The 21,220-nt window shown below is 39.7% G+C and overlaps 2 protein-coding genes across 2 annotated transcripts; one reads left to right on the plus strand and one right to left on the minus strand.

Moving 5' to 3' along the window:
* Nucleotides 1-4,927: 4,927 nt before the first annotated feature.
* On the plus strand, nt 4,928-9,926 carry crhbp (corticotropin releasing hormone binding protein; the record flags this gene model as incomplete). Its single annotated transcript, XM_080510580.1, has 7 exons — nt 4,928-5,020; nt 5,123-5,216; nt 5,752-5,909; nt 6,329-6,539; nt 6,897-7,042; nt 9,567-9,684; nt 9,772-9,926. 7 exons carry the CDS (start codon nt 4,928-4,930, stop codon nt 9,924-9,926), a joined length of 975 nt encoding a protein of 324 aa, XP_080366706.1.
* Nucleotides 9,927-18,260: 8,334 nt separating this feature from the next.
* Nucleotides 18,261-19,953, minus strand: s100z (S100 calcium binding protein Z; the record flags this gene model as incomplete). The annotated part of the gene is made up of 2 exons (XM_080509809.1): nt 18,261-18,419; nt 19,813-19,953. The coding sequence occupies 2 exons, from the start codon at nt 19,951-19,953 to the stop codon at nt 18,261-18,263; spliced, it is 300 nt and encodes a 99-aa protein (XP_080365935.1).
* Nucleotides 19,954-21,220: the final 1,267 nt, after the last annotated feature.

Below are 21,220 nucleotides of genomic sequence, written 5' to 3' on the forward strand. Positions count from 1 at the left end.
TTAGGGCTGAGACATATTGTTCATGATTTCCTCACCTAATCCCTTTTTGTGCCATCTCCATTTGGCGTCTTCATCCTGCTTGACAATATCAATCTCTGTAATATCATCAGAAACAGTTAGGATATAGGATGAAGCAATTATTTTAAATGGAAACGAAAACTTTTGCCCCAGGCTGGAAAGAACCCAGACTCAAGGGACCTGCTGCTGTGAACGGTGGGATGTGAGATCAAATTGACCATCATCACCATCATCAAGATTAATTTGTATAAAATAATTCGATAAGGACATAAAAACGCAGAAACGCTACCATTAAAGCAATAAACTGTGTATCATATTAATTCTTGTTGGTTTCCTAGAAGAAGCAAAACGCCCAGGGAATAAAGATGCTGAATGTGTTCCCATCCCGTTTACCTACAAGCTGGATTTCAGTCTATTCTGCTTAACTCACAAGAATGTGTAGTTTAATGCTGTTATGGCATAAGCAGGTCTTTGTTTCTGCAAATCTGAATTATGCATGGCTGCACTGAATCCGTCTTACACACGCATACGCACACGCACATCCACATCCACACACGCCATGTAGGCTTCAACCTGTGTGTGTGTGTGTGTGTTGGTACAGATATAGGCGAGGTCTAAGGTCAACAGGAAAACTAATACATCCAGGTGTGTGTGAGAGAATTGTTTTTGGAGTGAGTTTCAAAATGTTTCATACCATTGCATCACCTTGAGGCCATCAATAAGGTGTGACAGTTTACAGTGAGATAAGAAATCCTTTTTTTTTTTTCATTAATGAAAATATAAGTGTAACGGGAGGAAGTAAAACTTAGCACATGGTGTAAGTTTCCATGAGTGTTCTCTCCTGAATCCGGGGGTTGTTCATCAGTGTCAGAGGGGAGCAGATACGAGGCATTCTCACAGTCAGGTCACGGCTTCTCAGTCACAGTGTTTGGCTCGGGACCCTGTGAGGCAGCTTGACTTTGTATTGCTTCTGTTATCTGCGACATGTGCATACGTGTCCCACAGTATTTTTTCATTAAACCCTGGAGAAATACAGATTTTTGAATGAAATGCTTGCTTTTTGGGTTAATCTCTGCGCGGAAACAGTTGTCACCGTGGTGTTGACTGATCTGCTGCTGACTGTGGACTGAAGGGTCCGTATCTGTTTGAGTGATGATCTGGATCACTGGATCATTTTATTTGAATCCACATATTCAATTCTTCTCTTGGTGTCTTGGGTGCTTCAATAGTTGATATCAGAACAATGTCAAAGTCTTTTGTTAAATATGGAGTTCCTCAAGGATCTGTATTGGGATTTGTCTTTATTTGGCACTAATAGATCAGATCCTGCGCTTATTCGGAATTCTCTTCCAATGTTACAACATTATTTGCAGGAGTTTCTCCAAGTTGGCCAACATGGTTATGGTGTAAAGTATGACAAAACACTCTTGGTTGACGCCATATACATATATTCATTGGGGTTGAGGTCAGGATTGGGGCAGACCATAAGGGTACCAGAAGGTCAAAACAAGGGAGTTATTATAGGAATAAGCTGTTTCACACTTGCACAGAAGATTTGGAAAAGAACATAAAGAGAGAAAAAAAACAGGAGACCAAGATGGAGCCCTGTGGAACGCCAGACAAAGTGGCTTCTTGCAAAAATGCAGAGGACTGATGGAAATACAGTATTTTTGATAGATCAGAGATAGAAAGACTAATCCATGCAGTTCAAAAACAAAATTTGGTGAACTAAATCGATTTTATCGTACAGCTTTTGCTTAAAGCAGTTAAAGTAAAGCTTCAGTCAAACATATTGTAGGTACCAGACATGATGAAGTCTAACTTGTTGTCATGAAAAACAATCAGTCCTCATGAGAAATACGGTTCCTGCTTGATGCTCTTACTATATGAGACAGAGGAGTTTCTCCAAACATGGCGAGTGCTCACTATATCATATATTGTTCACATACAACAAAGAAAACAGAAATGTAAAATGGACTTTGTGATATGCTGCAGGAGCTAATGTGATGAGACCAAAGGTAGAAACCTCATTTAAATGTATTTTAGGCCTTTAATCAAGAATGCATTTTCACTGAGTGTACCAAAGAGTCGCATTAAACACAATTTGTAAGATTTAAATAGAAAGGTTCCCAGAGTATATCATAAACAGATCAGTCTCATGCATGTTTCGTGATGTTTTAATCATAATTAATACAACACATATGAATGAAAAGCTAATTGTGAATAGATACAGTGTAAGCCCTTATTTGCTTTTCTTTCTAGACGTTTAATAATCCAGTATCCATTTGTTTTCTTTCTGCATTTCCATGTTTGTGAAAAGTAACAGTTATTCCAGCATAATGTTTTCCATTGCCAGTAGAATAAAATTTGTTTTTATCACTTTTAAAAGTGACATTTCCCAAAAATATACACAAGATGCCTTTTGCCTTCTGGGTGCGTGTCATATTTTAATGGACATTTTGATTTCTCTCATTTTAAAAATAGCCCAGGACATATAGCTTATCTGGCAGAAGCAAACACGTTGTTTTGAGTGTGGATTACACCGAGGCCCGATTTCAGCGTTTCAATGGACTGACCTTTTGTCGAGCCCGAGGCGCAGACCTGCAGAGACCAAGCTCAGGTGCAGACGGGTACGTTGTGCCCTTGACATTCAAAAAATTCTGTGAACGCAAGCAGGAACTTTTCAGCTGTTCTGTCTTTTCACACATTTTATATGACTGTTAATTAACCCCTCCCCCAAGCTGGAACTACAAGACATATTTAATCATGTTTATTTTTAAGAAATTTTATCAGTTTGTTAAATAATCATAATCAAGCAATTTCTTGAAAAGAGACATTCCCTCGATTATCCCTTCATCAAGCACGTGACTATATTTGGTAATGTCAACATTTCCAAACAATATTATAGCTAGTTATTGAAGACCATCACATAATAGATTCTGCACCAGCAGCAACAATTATGACAGTTCACAACACTCGTCACAGTGATTTAAATAGTGTTTTCCCTATTTGCTTTGGTAATGCATGCAACTTCCTCCGCTTCACTGGCTGCATTTACCTTAAAATGTAGAATAAATATGAATATATGTGGCATTATATTTGTGGCATTATATTTGAACTTGTGCAATGTGCACATAAAATTGTCAAGGGACAATATTTCCATTTTAAAAATGCCCTGTATATAAAAAAAAGTCATGCTCACTTCTAAAAAAATATATAATAACTTTATTATTCATCACCCTATAACTACATCTACATTGGAATCCCCTTCTTTTCCCATGTTAATGTGTGCATGGGTATTTTTCTGGAAGAACTATAATCTGATAACGTTTTTGAAAGTGTTTGACTCATTGTTTGCAGCACTGCGTATAATTGAGAAATTATATAATGGACCGTTTTATATGATTTTTGAAGCTGCAAATGGTGAAATGTGCATGATTTCATGAAGTATTTCAATGAGTAGTCTATACAGGGTGGAACGTGACTTAAAGAATAAAATGGCATGTTGATGACACTTGACCTAATTTATGATCCATTTATTTAATCACCGGAAACATTAAATACCCAGCATTGATTGATTTTATTAGTTTTAATTACATATTTACACATGGGGACTCAAATAGTACTCTAAGCTAGAATTGCCCTAAACATAAACGCATGGCGTGTTTTCTTAATGCTGTTTTTAATTGCTTGGTTTATCATGAAACGCTGGATATGTGCAGAATTTCCCTGCACAGGAAGTGTTTGTTCACCACTTTGAACCAGACTTTTGTCACTCACTGAAAATGAGCCAGACTCCAGTGCTGATGGACCCCCGGGGGGGCGTTTGTCACAACCACATCACACACGGAGGGCGTGAAAGCAGCACAGCGAATGAACTCCTGGTGTGAAATGAAGGCTTCATAAATCAGCAGGTTGTGACACGAGTTAGACGTTGCGGTTGTGTTTACATAAACTCTTCATCAGCCAATGTTATAGTCAATATATATACACGGAATTACCCATCTTCATCGCCTCCTGTTCTCATTTTCGTTTCAGTTAAACTGCAGTGTCTGCATGCATGCATTGTATAATAACATAATAGCTGTCTGCTGTGCATGTTTGGTCGATTATCTCAGTGGTTCTGTTTCTATGTATGTTTGGTTTAGTATCCGAGTTATGTAGCATCTTCCTCCAGCTCACTGAACCTCATGAGTGGAACAAAATATGATAGTAATAATAATTTGCAAATTGTTATGGCAGGCCTCATATTGAAAACCAAGTATGAGTGTGTTACTCTTTCATCCATAATCATCCATCTATACCACTTTTGGGTTGCTGGAGCCAATCCCAGTGGGTGAGGGCAGGTTGCCACAAGGCACTCATAACACCAATAACACAATCAACACGCAATTAGTTAATTTGGATTTGCTGCAACTGGTAACATTATATATTAAAAAAAATACTTAAAAAGGGTATTCCTGGCAACTGGAATCACGTATTAATTTTAAGAAACTTACAGAATAGTATGTTTTAATAGCATTAGGTCAAATGATATTGAGGTTCTCTGTCCTGCCCACTGAATCTTTGGAGTTACATTAATTCCATCATAAAAGTTGATCAGTCAATTACAGGGGGCATAAGTGAGCTCACATCAGCTGTTTAGTTTTGAAGACCTGCAGAACTACACATTTCAAAAAGTAATACTTGTTAAGATCACCCCCCTTTGTCCATCCATGTCCCCTCCTCTCTCCGTCTTTCACGTTTGCTCTCGTCACCGCCACGCAGCAGTCCCGGTAAGATGCGGGGGGGAGGAGGAGGTGGGAGACTTCGCTCCGGGGGTTTTTGCGCCTATAAAAAGCGGCGCGCGGCCGCGCAGGCAGCTCACACGCACCTGCTCGTCCGCTCTCGTGCGCCTCGCATGTCACAGATGCGCGTGGTTATGGAGCGCACGTTCCGGGAGCGGCTCTTCTTCCTGCTCATGTGTCTGTCCGTGCTGAAGGGAGACGCCAGGTACATCGAGGTAAGGTCAGCCTCCTTCTCTTCCAGCGCGTCACGGATGCACGCGCGCAAATATGTGTCTAAAACTTTGCACTTTGTTTTTTTGTTTTTGTTCCTGGCGCAGACCAACGAAATCTCAAAAGATGATTTATACTCATTTTTCAACCCCGAACTCAAGAGAGAAACACCAGACGAATTATTGTATCGCCGACCTTTACGTAAGTAATGCAAACATATTTACGTTGCGCTTGATTGTTTAGAAGAGAGGGGGGAAAATAACGACTTCAGATTTATTTAGCTTTTCTTCGAAATATAACATTTACACCTTTATATATCAATTAAGGAAAAATATATGGTCTGCACAATGTTATCTGAACTATATGGTCACTAAAGTTTCTCTTTTGATAAAAAACGGGCTCACTTTGCTTTGGCTGCAGCAAAAACAGTGGCAGACTCTTACTGAAAGATTTTACATTCAGCTGTCTCTCATCAGAATGTACAAAATGAAACAGAGAAGTATTTAATTTTGGGGATGCTTGATTGATGTATTTTTTTCAACACCTTACTATCAGGCTCTGTGTTTTCCCCATGGTTGCTGTAATTCTTCTCTTTTGTCTGAGGTTGGAATTCAACTCATGTGTTTTATTGTCTTCATTGGAAAAAAAAAAAAGCATAAATATATGACCTATAAGACTTTGGAATGAGTATAATGTGTTGACAGCATGCATACGTGACGGTGTGTTCGTCTCCCAGGCTGTCTGGACATGGTTGCAGTGGAGGGTCAGTTCACCTTCACAGCCGAGCGCCCTCAGCTCAGCTGTGCCGCCTTCTTCATGGCCGAGCCCAATGAAGTGATCACGGTGGATTACGACAACGTTGACATCGACTGCAGGGGAGGAGACTTCATCACAGTAAGATGACACGCACCCTCAAAAACAACAATTCTAACATCTACTTGGATAGAAAAGCAAAACTATAATTGAAAAGTGACCCCGACTTCTGCTGTACTGAAGTCTATTATGTCATCCTGTGCTCATACAGTTTGTTCTGTGGTGCAGCCTGTGCTTGTTTTGCACGCCGCTGGGGGTGTAAAGCTTAGCAATGCCTCCTATTCAGACAAAAAAAGCTCCTTTAACTGAAAGCACTTGTGCTAAACGTTTGACACTTTATCTGACCTGGCCTCCAAGCACTCCTCTTAGTGTGTCTTTATATTCCAAACCAGGAGATTCCTAATTGATCAGCCCAAACTGCTTGTTATAGGTTGTCCATGTTCTCGTGCAAACGACCTGATGGTTGCCGAACTGCTCTTTGGCTTGTGTGTCTCATGAAGGTGTTTGACGGCTGGGTGATGAAAGGAGAAAAGTTCCCCAGCTCCCAGGATCACCCTCTGCCTGTGTACGAGCGCTACGTGGATTACTGCGACTCGGGGTCGCTGAGGAAGAGCGTGCGCTCCTCTCAGAACGTGGCCATGGTCTTCTTCCGCATTCACAACGCCGGCAGCAGCTTCACGCTGACAGTCAGGAAACACATCAACCCTTTCCGTGAGTTTGACCATCCTCCTCAGGGATAAAGATCGACAGTAACGCACATTTGATTTGAGCCATGCACACTGTGATTCCGTGGCGACAGCACGAGCCCAGCGGGAGGACTTCAGTCATCGGTTGGAACTGTGCCACCCTCTGCAAAGGCTGTAAAAGAAAGAAAAATCCGAAGGCCACTCAATTCCAGATGACCAGATTTTGCTAAAAAAACAAAAAAACAAACAAACTTGCAGCTCAATATTTTCGAAGCCACTCATTTGTTTTCTGTAGCTTGTGTGTAAGTGCCAATATTGCATCTATGTGATTATTCGTGAAGCCTTCACAGCACATCTCCTCCTCCTCCTCCTCTCTCCACAGCCTGTAATGTCATCTCACAGTCACCAGAGGGCAGTTACACAATGGTGATCCCACAGCAGCACAGAAACTGCAGCTTCTCCATCATATATCCAGTGGAGATCGACGTCTCAGACTTCAGCCTGGGACACTACAACAACTTCCCCAAGGTGAACAGTCATTACACACACTTCGATGCCGCCTCTCACAACAATGTCTCTTTTTATTTGTTTCTTCTTCTTTTGTTTCAATTATTAAACACGATGGGCTGACGTTTGTCCGCGATATTCTAAACAGAGTTAAAGGCGTCAGGAGAATATAAAACCCACATTTATTTAAGAAGCAGATCCCTGCTTTATAAAATTGTGATAAAAGCATGGACTCATGTTTGCTTTTTTTTTTTTTTTACTTGAATGTTTGTTTCATATTTGATCAATTATTTTCCAACATTGTAAATAAATTAATACTTAAACTTAAACTTTTGTTTAATGAAGTAATTATAAAAACAACAGTATAATAATAGGTTTCCATATTCTGTGTGCATGCATGGGTTTTCTCTGAGTACTCTGGTTTATTCCTACAATGTAAAACTATCATTTTGAGGTCCTTTGCTGACTCGTAGATGTGATTTTGTTGTCAGTCTCTCTGTATTTGATGGATTACTAAACTGTCCAGGGTGTAGATCATCTTAACCAGCAGCCAGCCAGATAAACTCTGATATAGTGGTACAGAAGATGGATGAATGAATGAATGGATAATGACTTTATAGTTCCCCTCAGTTTTACAGATGGTTTTAGCTTTTATAAGCTTGTATAGCCCACAACTTAACATTTTTGTTTCAGCTAATGCAGCAACTGGCAGCTGTTAGTGGGAAAGAAGGCTCTTTTAAATGCAGCACACGCTACCTGTTCTGGAGTAGATGTCAGAGGGACGTAGCTTTAATTTGTACATGAAGCTGAATGTGATTTGTTATGATCAAATTATTGATCATTGCTCCTGTTACTATCTGGAATTAGAGAAGTTAAATGCAAGCAAATGCTGGCCCTCGAGCGAGAGACAGGGATAACAAAAGATTAATTTCTGCTACTACAAAAAAGGAAAATCTTAATTCATGTTTTTGAGGTTAAAAAAAAAAGTCCCATAAAAGATGACTACCATAAAATTTGAACATCATAAGTATGCCTCAATTGTATAGGTGTAAAATTGAGTTGTATAATAATATATTTTTCAATAACCAAAGACATGAATTCTTTGACAATCAATGGTACACAAACAATCTCAGGAATTAATATATTTATATAAATTCTGTGTTTAAGGTCAAAAAAAAAAAAAAAGAAGAAAGAAGCTCTCTTTGAAGTCTTACTGGATGTGGCTTTATGCATATTTTTGGCTAATGAGGGCATAGTATCGATTAATATTATCAATGATATTTCTAATATGTTGTTCTATTCATTTTACAATTTCAAACAAATAAATAAACAGCCCTTTTTTTTCTGTGCATAGCACCATGCTATTTAAATTCATACTCAAACAATGAAAAACACTGAAAAACTGTCTTTAAAAACAAAAGAGTATAACCAGCACCCGTCAATAAGAAGGTCATCACAGGATATGTGATGCAGTTCATTTTATAGCGCTCTAAAGACACGGGACATATGACAGTGCGTGAACCTCGTATACCAGTGACCTAAGGTTTTTTTTCAGACGTCATAGCTGGAAAGAAACAGGTGCATCAAAATTGGCTGCTAAACTCTTTGAGGAGCTCCAGCAGGCTGATGTATAAAAGCCATTAAGATGTGAAGCAACATCTGCACTCCAGGTGTGTAACCGAGTGCTTCTGCCTGCAGAGATGGAAACGTCGACTCCATATCCATTTTACAATCACAGGATTTAAAAACTGCAGCTTTGAACGCCATTTAAGTCTTAATGTGTTGAGTTAAGACTTTTATTTGACTGTTGTTTTTCTTTCTTGACTTGAAAAAGATGGTCAAAATGTTTCATTACTGAGCACATCAGATAAAGTTAAACACGCCCACAGGCAAAGGAGCCTAACTATGTACTGTTTGAGAATTGAAATCCATGTAGTCACATGGAACAATGTCCACAGTCCAACATGAGCAGTTCAAAAGGAAGGACTTTTCTAAATTTACACTTTCTAAATCTCTCAGATCTAACAAACGGAAGAAACATAAATGATTTCCATTTCAATTCTATTTTTGTATTCTGGAAAAGGCAAAGAAAAATAAATTGAGATTCTGTCTACATGAACCAATGAATCTTATTAAATAAACCTACTCTCATACCTCACTCAAAATATACAAATATCAGTATAAAGAAAACCTACTGTAATACTTTATGACTCATGAGTCCATGACGGTAGATCATAATGAAGTGGAGATCTGGTGAGATCTTTCTCTCAATCCCAGAAAACTGGGACTAACAGCACAGTTTTTGTCCTTTTGTGAGTGTAGAGAACACAATGAGCCTCATGAAAAGCCAAAATAAGCCAGTAGGTTAGTGAATCCAAAGACAGGGCATGAATACTGGTCACTCTTCTGGTTCTTTATGACTCTTTATAGCATGGAAATTTAAATTTGCATCTATGTAGAATTGATCAATTTCACCCTAAGCCTTGGTCGCTGTAAACAAGGCAGTGACTTTCCCTGCCGCTTACATGCTGGTTGACCTCCACAGCGGTCCGTCCCTGGGTGTGGCGAGTCCGGGGATTTCGTGCAGCTCCTGGGAGGAAGCGGCATCGATACGTCAAAGCTGTATCCCATCACCGACCTCTGCGTCACGTTCACGGGACCCGGTGAGTGAAGCGCAGATCCCAGCCTCCCCCCCCCCCCTCCTCGTTTAAGACGCAGTCATAAACCTCTGTGCTCCTCGTCTCCCGCAGCCCACATGAAGATCGGCTGTGATAACACGGTGGTGAGGATGGTGTCGAGCGGCAGGTTCGTCAACCGGGTGTCGTTCAGCTACAGGCTACTGGACAGTCAGGAGCTACAGAGCATCAAACTCAACAACGTGGAAGATTTCTGCTTCAGCAACTAATTCTCCATTTGACCACCAACATTTTTGTTTGTTTACTATATCCTGAAAGCAGCAGAAGCATCTGTTTGTAGCAAACACCCTAAGCCCAGAGACACTGACACAAATGTGCACGGAAAATAAGGTTCTGTTATAAAGAAATATTACGAAATTTACAGGGTTTTTTTAATTGCTTTGACTCATCTTTGAATCTTTTTTTTGGGACCAAATAAGTTTCTTTTAGTGTTTGCTCGGATTGTGGTTTTAATTTATTCTGCGTACAACATGTAATTATGAGGACAGGACTCATGGGTGTGGCATTACGGGTTTGTGAGGAGACTTGACGGTGCTAAAATGAATGTCACCTGTATGTTTTGATGAAAGACACTTGATGGCCTGAGTCGTTGCCGATAGGCATCGACAGCAAAAGCTGGAGAAAGATGAGAAATACAAAACACTTATTGTCATGAAGCAGTAAAATTTGATAAAAAAAAAAAAAATCACTTTTGTAATAAAAAATGACTGCATGACAAAGCATTGAACTGGGTTCTTTTGTCTTTTTTTTTTTACTTTCTTGACAATGACAAGAAAAATCTGAATCATCATAAAATGCAAGCTCTAGGCATAAAAAAACCAAACCTAACAATAGAAATCTGTTGGTATTATTCTACATTGAAGTGTTGTTTTTACATCCATCCATCATCTAAACTGCTTAACCAGGCCAACAGAGAAACATAAATTCTTACAGGGAAATTCGGAGTCATCAGTTGATGGAAATCCACAGGGAGAACATTTAAACTCTCCACAGAAAGGCCTGGCTTGGATTTGAACCGACAACACTCACTATGAGGTGAGAGTACTAACCACTACTCCACCGTGCAAAAGACATGAATCTGGAAGCTCAGCACTGTAAATGAGAGCACAAATTCTCAGGCATCTTTTGGAGGAAAGTCTATGACCTGTGTTTGAAATGATTTTCCTGTTAAGGGTGCAACTTGTAAAAAACAAAACCAAAACTAAAACAAACAGTCTTTTTCTCCAACAAACCTTTTTTGGGGGGGAATAAATGATTTAAAAAAAGAAATGACGAACAAGCTAATACTTCTACTTTATTGAAACACATTTTTATAAATGCAGTGTAAACAATAAAGGTAAAATGATCCAGCAGGCTTCAACACATTTAGCTCGTCATGAAGTTTCATGTTAAAATGAAGGTGTGATGAAGCGCAGACACTCAAAAACCATGAAGGACTGTGATCGACCTCTGGTTTTCTCCACCCTGCAATAAAATCCTTCAGCAAATCCCCTCCATGCAAACCGCTGCCGCTGGATGTCGAACCTCAAATCAAGGTGCAACAATTGTGTAAAAATAGACCAGCTTTTCAGCTTTGACAGTTGTGTTTTGTCGAATGCGAGATGTCACACAGCCACGTTCCCTGAGATGTTGTGACTGAGGAGCAGCGCAGGGGTCAGAGGTCAGGGGTCCTTGCTGCTGGGGATCTACCTGATGCGAGAGCTGTGCTCACTGACTTGTTCTTAGGAATTTGAGCTTGCGGTTGTGGATGATAAAACTTCGCAGAGATTGCGCCTCGTCTCCACTCGTGTGTTTGTGTATTGTGTTACTCTAAGGCCACTACAGTAACATTAATTTGACTCAAGTGAACAAATGGACTGAAAGAAGGCTTCGAGAACATTTTACTGTAATATAAAGCCTAACTTCTTCCATTACATTTACATCGCAGTCCATTCTAAAATAGTGTTTTGATAATATATATATCAGTCCTGAATTAAAAATATCCCTTTTTTTTCATATATAATTTTCTTCTAAATAATTGCTCAGAAAACTGGTAAGATTTGGTATTTTCACAAAGCATATTCGTCACACAGGTCATTTTTAAGCCTTTACAGCAACGTACTCCAAGATTTCTGCAGACAGATACCAAGAAACACCTGCTGTTAGATTTCAGTCTCTCGTCTTGCCAGTTAACACCATGCAGGATTTCAGCTCCGAGGTGTAGTTCAGCACGCATGCCCGACTCACCTCGTCTCCGTGGTTCAGCTTGCATGCCCGAGTCGGCTCGAAACTCGAAAGAGTCGTTCACCTCCCCTGAATCAGCCAAACAATTCAGCTGCAAAAAAAAATAAAAAATCAGCTGCAAAACAGCCAGAATATCTGCTTTATTGCTTGTATAAATATCTCTTATACAAAGTATCTGCTCCAGATATATAAAATGTGATATGACTACAAAGGTTGACACAAACTAGTTACTGCTAAGCGAGGTAAACTATCGCTTCAGATAAATTCTTCTGCATTCATCTTCTACATCTGTTTGACATCATGCAAAACCTTCCTGATCAGCAGGTTTCAAAACATTAATGTTGAATTTTATCCACGTAGCGAACTCAGTGAGCCTCTTTAAATCCTTCACAAATTTAAACAATTCGACTTTTCAAACATTCAACTATTAGCTTAGAAACTTTAAACTTGTTCTTTTAAACGTTGTTGACTAGTTGAACTCGGGACGCAAATGGGACGGTGCAACAGGTTGGTAGAACATTCTGGTAGAATACAAATAAGAATGATCCCATTCAGAGGAGTTTTTACACTACAAATGATGAAACGTGTTTAAATTGACCAATTTGCATCAGATTTTGTTTTATAATTTGCATTTAATGTTTATTTATATTACAAAACAACCACAAAAGTAAAAATCTCACAATGTTTCTCAAATGTCTCCTTAAAGACTCAAGACCTCAATATCAAATCTGTTCTGTTGAAAAAGAAATGGTCACAAACTGTTTCATATTCAGTACATGGTACAAAAATACTCAAATCAGAACATTTTTGATTGGTTGAAGCCACTTTTCATGATTAGTTCAGACCTTTCTGAATGATTACAAGCTTTTTATCTTTACAAAATAATTAAAAAAGATCGACTGACACAGTGCACAATTGATCCTAGTTGAAAATAGAAATATTTGGCTTCCTCTGTAAAAAGATATGTTTTTGTGTCCTATATTTGAAAGTGTCCTGCTGTGCTGTGTAACAATCTGGAGCAGCCGATGTCGTCCCTCTGTGCTCAGTGATATGATTAATGAACAAGCCCTGTGACGCATACACTCCATGATGTGAATAATCTGAGACGTTAGATTAGATTTTCTATGAGCCATTACACACAGTTTACGACATATTTTCTATAAACTCTAGGCTAGGTTGCACAGGGCTGTATTTTATGCCATGAAGCAGTTAAAACATTGCTCACAGAAGTGTGTTTTGGACTGACGGGTCTCGTTTGGTCGATGCTAATGCTGAGCCGCTCCGTTTCTCCACAGACTGACGAATTAAGGCTGACATTTCAATCTGCCGTTACTCAGAGGAAGATTATCAATAATTTGTCAATTACTCAGTGGTGGATCAGCGCACACGCTCAATATTTTCAGTCTCACAATATCACACTGCATATTTATGAAGCCACAGTGGAGCAATGGTTACTGTTGCTTTAAAAATTAGTTGCACTGTTCAGTCTAGAACCAGTGTGCATTTTCCAACACCAGTACAGTACACGCTGATAAATGAATTAAGTTGAAACAGATTTTCTCCAGATTTGATGCCAATGTGAAGCAGATGCTTTAGTTTCATAGAAAAATCATGGCAGTCACATATACATCATTAGAATAAATATCAATAGAATGCATGTATTTTTCAATACACGTGTATATGACTACATATAATTACAGAACATATACACAACTATAGTAAGAAAATGTATCTCTCATTGTAAAAGTAATCCACTGGATGACTAATGGAGATATGTTTTTCCATAGATGCGTTCAAAAGACTTTTTTTGTAATTAAAAATATTAATGGTTCCACAGTGAGCAAAAATAGAAACGCAACACTTTTGTTTTTGCTCCCACTGTTCGTGAGCTGAACTCAAAGACCTTTGACTTTTTCTATGTATGCAAAAGGCCTATTTCTCTCAAATATTGTTGACAGACTTTTCTGAATCTGTCCATTGTCCACATTCCTGCAGCCAGCATGCCAATTGCACGCTCCCTCAAAACATGGGACGTCTGTGGCATTGTCCCGTGTGATCAAACCGCACAGTTCAGAGTGGCCTTTTATTGTCGCCACCCTACGACACACCTGTGCAATAATCATGCCGTCTAATCAGCGTCTTGATATGATGCACCTGTGAGGTGGGATGGACGATATCGGCAAAGAAGAAGTGCTCAGTAATCCATAATTTGGACAGATTTGTGAACAATATTTGAGAGAAATAGGGCTTTTGTGTATCGAGAAAATGTTTTACATCTTTGAGTTCAGCTCATGAAAAATGAGAGCAAAAATAAAAGGATTGCGTTCATGTTTCTGTTCAGTATATATTGAAACCTTAAAATGTGTGTATAGAGCTGCTTTTAAAATATTGTGAGCTCTTTATTTATTTTTCTTAACACATTTGATGCTCTAAATATATGAATAATAGTAGGCATTTTTCTTTCTGACCTATACATTTGGAGTGAAATCAGCAATATTTGTACTCAACAAGCAATAATTCAGATGGATACAGGCACACTTAAGTCCATATCAACTTTCATTTTCCTCATCATCAGCTGACTCTTTAAATGAGCAGAGAAAATAAAACCAACACACACACACGGGTCACCACTAATGAGGACTTATGGCACTGACAGTGACGCACAAAGTGACGAAACAAGGGAAGTGGACAGCATGTGGGAGATAAGCACTCCAGGCATTTTTTTTTTTTTTTTAAAGACATTCGTCACAGGTAGCAGCCACATTTGGACGGGTGACGCTTGAAGTGAGGAGGAGAAACTGTCCTGAAAAGTCCTCTAAATGCATCAAATCCAACCTATAGGAGTCGTGATTTATGTGCCATCCGGGCGCCTGGTCCTTCTTTGTCCTTGTCCTTTCCTTCACTCTTTTCTATTTTTATTGACGAGTTGTTCCGGAACAACTGCAGTCGACTGCTAAAGTATTTAGATCCTCGTTCAACTCTCTCTCTATATATATATATATATATATATTTTTTTTTTTTATCAGAGTATTAATCCCCTCAGAAACAATGCCTATAAATAAGATTGATATGCCAAAACATGTTGAGTGGAAAGTAAATACATTCACATAGTTTTCAGAACTTAACATCTTTCACATTATGACAAATAGCAGAGCTCTTATTGTCCAAGTTATCAGATTGTCCTAGTCATCATGTAAACAGTGCAATGCGATATGCTTCATCAGGTAATGGCAGTTATCTGAATTAAGAGTTATTTTTCCAGGAGAAACCAGATCAAATCAAAGTCTTGGTCCATGAATACCTATTAATCTGGTTTATTTTGTTCTATAACGTCTTTAAAGTGTGAAAAGTCCTAACGTGAGCAGACAGACGAAAGACGAGAAGACATTTCAGATTCAAAATTAACGTTGAATTCACACAAAATGGTAAAACTTCATCACAATTTTCAGCAAGACGAGATGTTTTGAAAGTAACCGGCCGTTTCAGCCTTACAACATGACAAAGAAATCTGATGAACTGTGACAGTATTTTGCTATTTTTGCATTTCTGATGCACATGAAAATGTGTCATATCTAATTTTAACAAGTGTCTTCATTTTTTTCCCCATACATTGTATTTCAAGGGATACCTAAGTGCTATTACTTAAAAACATCAGCAAGGTATTTTTTATAAAAGTATGTTGAAGTTGAGTGTTTGCTTCGGTGTTTTTTAGTGTGTTAGTTTAACCTCGCCATGTGCATAAATGTGCCTTAATCTAACCAACCTGATGCAAGATGTTTAAATAGTTTTTAATTTGTCCATTTTGCCTGTCCTGAACCCCCCCCCCCCCCCCCCCCCCCTCTCCCCCCACCTCCGGCTGATTACGCCAGTTGGCTGTAAATCTACCAGCCACTCATCATCTGTAGTCACAGGAACTCCAGTCGTATTGATTGCTATGCCTCATTAGGGCAATTCTTTCCTCCACACTACCCGGATTTCATGACTGTACCAACAGGAGAAGCAACGAGCTGGTCACGACTGGTGACTCAATGCTAATGATCTGTGGGGAAAAGTTTTCCGGCCGCCGAAAACTTGGTTCCTGAACATGACATCCGCAGGAAATAAAGAAACAATCAGTGGGAACATTTTTTATTTTTTTTTTCAAAGTGTGTGTGGAAGCCAATCACAAACGTGAGAATATAAATATCCACATGTCAAGATCATCAAATGACACTTGGGATTGATTGCAACCTTTTAAAAAATTGAACCAAAAAAAATAAATAATTACTGCATGTCAGCTTACCACGGGAGATGAGGTGATTATGCTGCTCGATTACAGCCAATCACACGCAAATTGCATTGTAATGGTTTGTGCAGAGCACCATCTGCTCGCATAAAAGCACCACTTGCCACTACATTTGAGTTTCCGTGATTTTCCTCCATGCAAATCAACTGTCTGCTGTGGTGTTTTTGGGAAACGGGCACGGAGAGGAAAACCCATCGAACGTTCGGCTTCAGTCGACATGCCCGTCCTCCTCGAAGCTTTGAATATGTGCATTTCTGCTGGAGGGGCAGACGTGGCCGTGTGCGAGAGGGCATGTTGGCTGATGCTGTGGGACCCAGGTGGCCTCGAGTCTCGGGGATCGCCGTGCGTCACCCAGACAGCACACACCGTCATTTCCCAAAAGCACAGCCACGCTGGCCTTGTGAGACGAAGTGACACACATTCACACATTCCGAACTGAGAAAAGTCACTTGGCTCAATTGGAAGAACTTGTGTTTTTAAAAAAAACCAAGGTCACTGGATTTGACTTAAGCATTTCTATTGAGGCACCATCACAAAGGCCTTCAGAGGGGAAAAAAAGTGCATGATCAGTTTATTTGGTCAATAAAAACTTTATGTCTCGTGATCATGGTCATGATTTTACAATTTTACTTGTGGATCTTGAAAATGTGGTTTGGCTAAACTTCCTGTCTCAATTTCTCTCTTAAAAAAAAAAAAAAAGTTTAGTGAAGATTTCAACTCTGCCACTTTAGAGACCAAAGAGGAAACACTTTAGCTTTACATTGATAAAGTTGCTGGAGCGTATTTTGTTTATGTATTTTAGGGGAGTTCCTGGAGACCAATTTCATTGTCAAAACATTTACGACTAAAAGCCTTGCTCTGAAAAAATTGGATTATATATTATGTTTGTATTATGTATACTCAGAGCCATTGGAAGACTTTAATCCCTATGTTCAAAATCCATATTGGACTTTAAATGCTGCAGAAGTACAAGGCTTTTTCACAGTGCCGTTTTACGGAGGGCAGCGTTTAAAGTCCCAACATGGTATATCCTGGTTTAATATTCACCTCCTGAAGCTACTTCCTTCCACAAACCTTATTGGAAACAGATCTTGCGTTGCACCATTTTGATGTAATGCTTCATTATGATATTCCATAATACAAAGTGTTCAACCTGAAAAATACCTTAAAACTAATATTTTAATGCAGTATGTTTTTTTTGTAAAAGTGCATTTTCCTCATAAATAACAACAAAATGTCAATTTTTTTGGTACCAGAAGATGCAGTGCTTTTTATCTACTGCATTTTATTTTTACATTTTACTCCCCTGAGCCTTCACAAGTTGTAACTTTAAAATCAATACTAAAAGCTAAAGGCGTGAATTTAAAAAGGTTTCCAGATGAGTCACAGGGAGGAACATACATGCACGACACACACGAAAAAAAAACACGACACGGTACAGGCTGTTTACAGTGGAACCCCCGACATAAACACTTTACACATATTTACTGTGATCCGGCGCGCTTTTCCATGACTCCAACTTCGCTCGAGCATGAGGGGGGGGAAAAAAACAAACAGTTTGCCTTGGGGGATCAGAGATTGACTGCAAAACTGACAAGGGACGGAAATGTTCCCCACTAAATGCACCATGAGGAAAATATTACACATTAACCATCTGACATTTTAAAAAGCGAACGAGAGCCCCAGTAGGGACTACAAGTGAAAACTATGAAGACATGCTTTCTTAGATGGCGCATGTGTCTCGCTAAAACTGCCCTCAGAGGGAAATGTCAAACAACACACAAATTAGTAGCTAAAGTGGAGTTAAAACTGAAATGTACATAATTCAAAGGGCCGCACGCCAGAGCCAACATGAAAATCGGCGTAATTTAAGTGAGATCAGGTGACTGTTTAACAGCTCCAGGCTGTAAAATCTGTAACAAAACACGTGTCAACTTTTGAGTATTACTTTCTCTAGCCTGCAGCTCAGAAGATTACAAATTGTTCGGCTAAGGGGAAATGGATCAAACTGGAGAGGATTTCTCTGTCCACACATCTACTTGGCTTTCTTCTTCTGCTGCTCCTGGAAGAAGTCGTTGCAGGCGACGGTGAGGGCGGCCACCAGCACCACAAACTCGTTGAAGTCCACCTCGTTGTCTTTGTTCGAGTCCAGGTCGTTCATGATTTTCTCCACAAGCATCGGATCTTTCTGAGACTGAAACAGGGGGAAAAAATGACAAAAGTGGACATTCATACAGACACACACACACACACATATACATATATAGATAGATATAGGGGAGTAAAGCAGGCGTCATGTTCAGCCAATTAAAAAGACCTTCAACACTCACTGCATGTGAAAAATCTATATTTGAGGCTGATTGCAGGACTGAAGGGGGATTCTGCCAGCGGAGCCGGGCGGAAAGCAGAGTGATGTTGCTGCTAAATGACCCGTGAGCCGCCGCTGATCACTCACGACATTTATTGCTCTGAAAAGACACAGCTTTCCTTTCCACCCTCTGCCCCCCGAGGCAGCGCCGATCTTTCTTGAGGTGGCAGTCATTAAGAATCAACATTTCACCAAAGGTTAGGAATTTAAAAAAAACAAAAAAACAAAAAAAAAACAATCACCGCGTGCATGGATATATGTTTTGTAATGCAACTTTGTCTGACCACAAATGAAGCACTGCGTCATTTTTCAGTCGACAAACATGAACAGATAAGATTCTAATATAATACACAGGTACAGAGAGAAAAATGTAAATTGTATAAGTGAAAAAAGAAAAATGATTTGATTCATGACCTTTACTCGATATCTCACTCTGTGTGTATAAAGACATCCACCAATAAAGACGTTTTCTGTTCGACACTTCTCCTGATATCGATGAGTCCATGACGTGTGACGTGCTCATATGGGTTTTTACATCCCCTGATATAAAAACAATGTACTGAAGTCATTGATTAGAGTTAAAGGCCAAGATAAAGATAAAGTTAACAGCTTGGTTATCAAGTGTCGAAGTTCCCTGTTGGTGGAAACCCAGAGCGAGCTTCTATTCTCAGAGGTGACTGCAGCCCACGGGGAGGCGGTGACATCATGAGGATGTCTATATTTGGAGGTGATATGGGCCACCGAAGATGATGATAATGATAATGATGATGATGATGTGTGAGCACCTGAGGCTTCCCTTTTCCTGAACGGAGGAGGACAAGAAAAGGGGAGAAGGATATCTATAAGCCTTTTGTTAAAAACCGGCAGGCTCTCACCTACACGCCGCTATCTCAGTGACTCAGGGGGCCGGGACGTATCTTAAACGACCTTATCTGTCTCCTCCTCCACCTTCTTTATTTCCTGCGGTGGCACGACGCGAGAGCCGCCGGCAGTTTACACTCCTTGACAGCAGGATAGCAATCAATGAGGCGACGGTATCCTCCAACAAGGACGACCGCGCTAAATCACGGGAACTGAAAACGGCTCCATGTAATGTGACCTTCAGGCGAAAAACGCAACTGGAAAAAAAAAAAAGAAAAAAGAAAGAGAAAAACCCGATTCGCAGAAATGTCAAAGTCTCAAACTTGGGCGCACACGTAAAATGTGTGTGTGGGTTTACCGTGAGGAAGTCGGTGAGCTCGCTGTTCAGGAGCTGCTTCAGCTCGCCTTTGTTGAGCTTGTATTTGTCGCCGTCGTTCCCGGAGTAGTTGTAGAAAACCGTGATCAGCGCGTCCATGGCGCCCTCGAGCTGGCTCGGCATTCTGCTGGGAGGATGAGGAACTCCGCGCGGTCTTTCCTGGAAAAGCAAAAATGACCCGCGTGCTCCATTACCCTACCCCTCCCGGAAAGATGGTTCTCGCGTACATGAGAGAAAATCGACGGGGCAATTATGCGTCTGTGAAAGGAAGTCCTCTTACCGGATAATGGGTCCCGCACAGGTGTGACGAGAGACGCTGCCGCTCCGCTTGTTTATGAGGAAATGGGGAGTAGGTGAAGTGGGCCATCCTCTATCTTAGGCGGCGATAATTAATTCCACAGGTGAGACGGCCATGGTAACGCTCTTCCTCTCCTGGCTTTAATCAGCGTGGTTAAGTGAAAAACAAAACAGGCGCCAGTGTCACCCGCCATGCCCTCCTGGGCTTTCCCGTGTCTGTAACACTTAATGCAGCGTTCAACGCTTCACCAGGAGGGACGACAGTATAAAGACCCGATGAGATGGATTTCATTCTAAAAAAGTACAAGACCGGGTTTTATGTCAGGCGATTCTTTGTTGTTGCATCAACAGAAGTTGATTTACTTGTTTTGAAACTTAGACAGTATTTTAAAGTTTTACTATTTGTACATGAAAACCCTAGACCGGGCCTCATTGACTTGGGTTGAAAAGGGTGCAGTGGTTTATTGGGATTTAGATATTTTTAGTATCTTACTGCTTTCTTGCCCTTCTTAACATTTGTAAGGATTTTTTCTTCTAGATATTTCATTCCGTTTTGATCAGTGATTCTTCTTTTTTTTCATCTTAATTCATCACATATTTACTGTCCTTTAACACTTTAATTCACTAAAAGTTTTTTTTTTGCCTGGCCGATTATCATTTCACAATTATTTTAATTCATATAGTATTTTGTGCTTAATTTATCAGCTATTTTGTATAATTGAACTTAAAATGATATCTTCAGAAGAATTTTTTTTAAACATTTTAATTGACTTTTTTATTTTCCCTCTGGACAACTTTGCACCCATTTTTCTAATACTTATTTTGTCCAATAAATTATGTTAATTGATTTTTACTCACATTTTGAGGCAGTTTTTGGATACTTCTTGAAAATCCACAGGCTCATAACAGATTTACCCACAACCGACATTTGAGCTGCTGACTCCATCTAAACAAAAGATAACATAAAGATATAAACATGTGTCTGTGTTCGCTGATTAAAAGGCTCCAAGATTTACTTTCCTCCGCATGAATCCTGCTGCCAAGTTTCATCAACCAGCACCGTCATCCTGCAATTGTCACTGGATATTTTAAT

This window comes from Blennius ocellaris (assembly GCF_963422515.1).
Source record: "Blennius ocellaris genome assembly, chromosome: 15".
Classification (NCBI taxonomy): Eukaryota; Metazoa; Chordata; class Actinopteri; order Blenniiformes; family Blenniidae; genus Blennius; species Blennius ocellaris.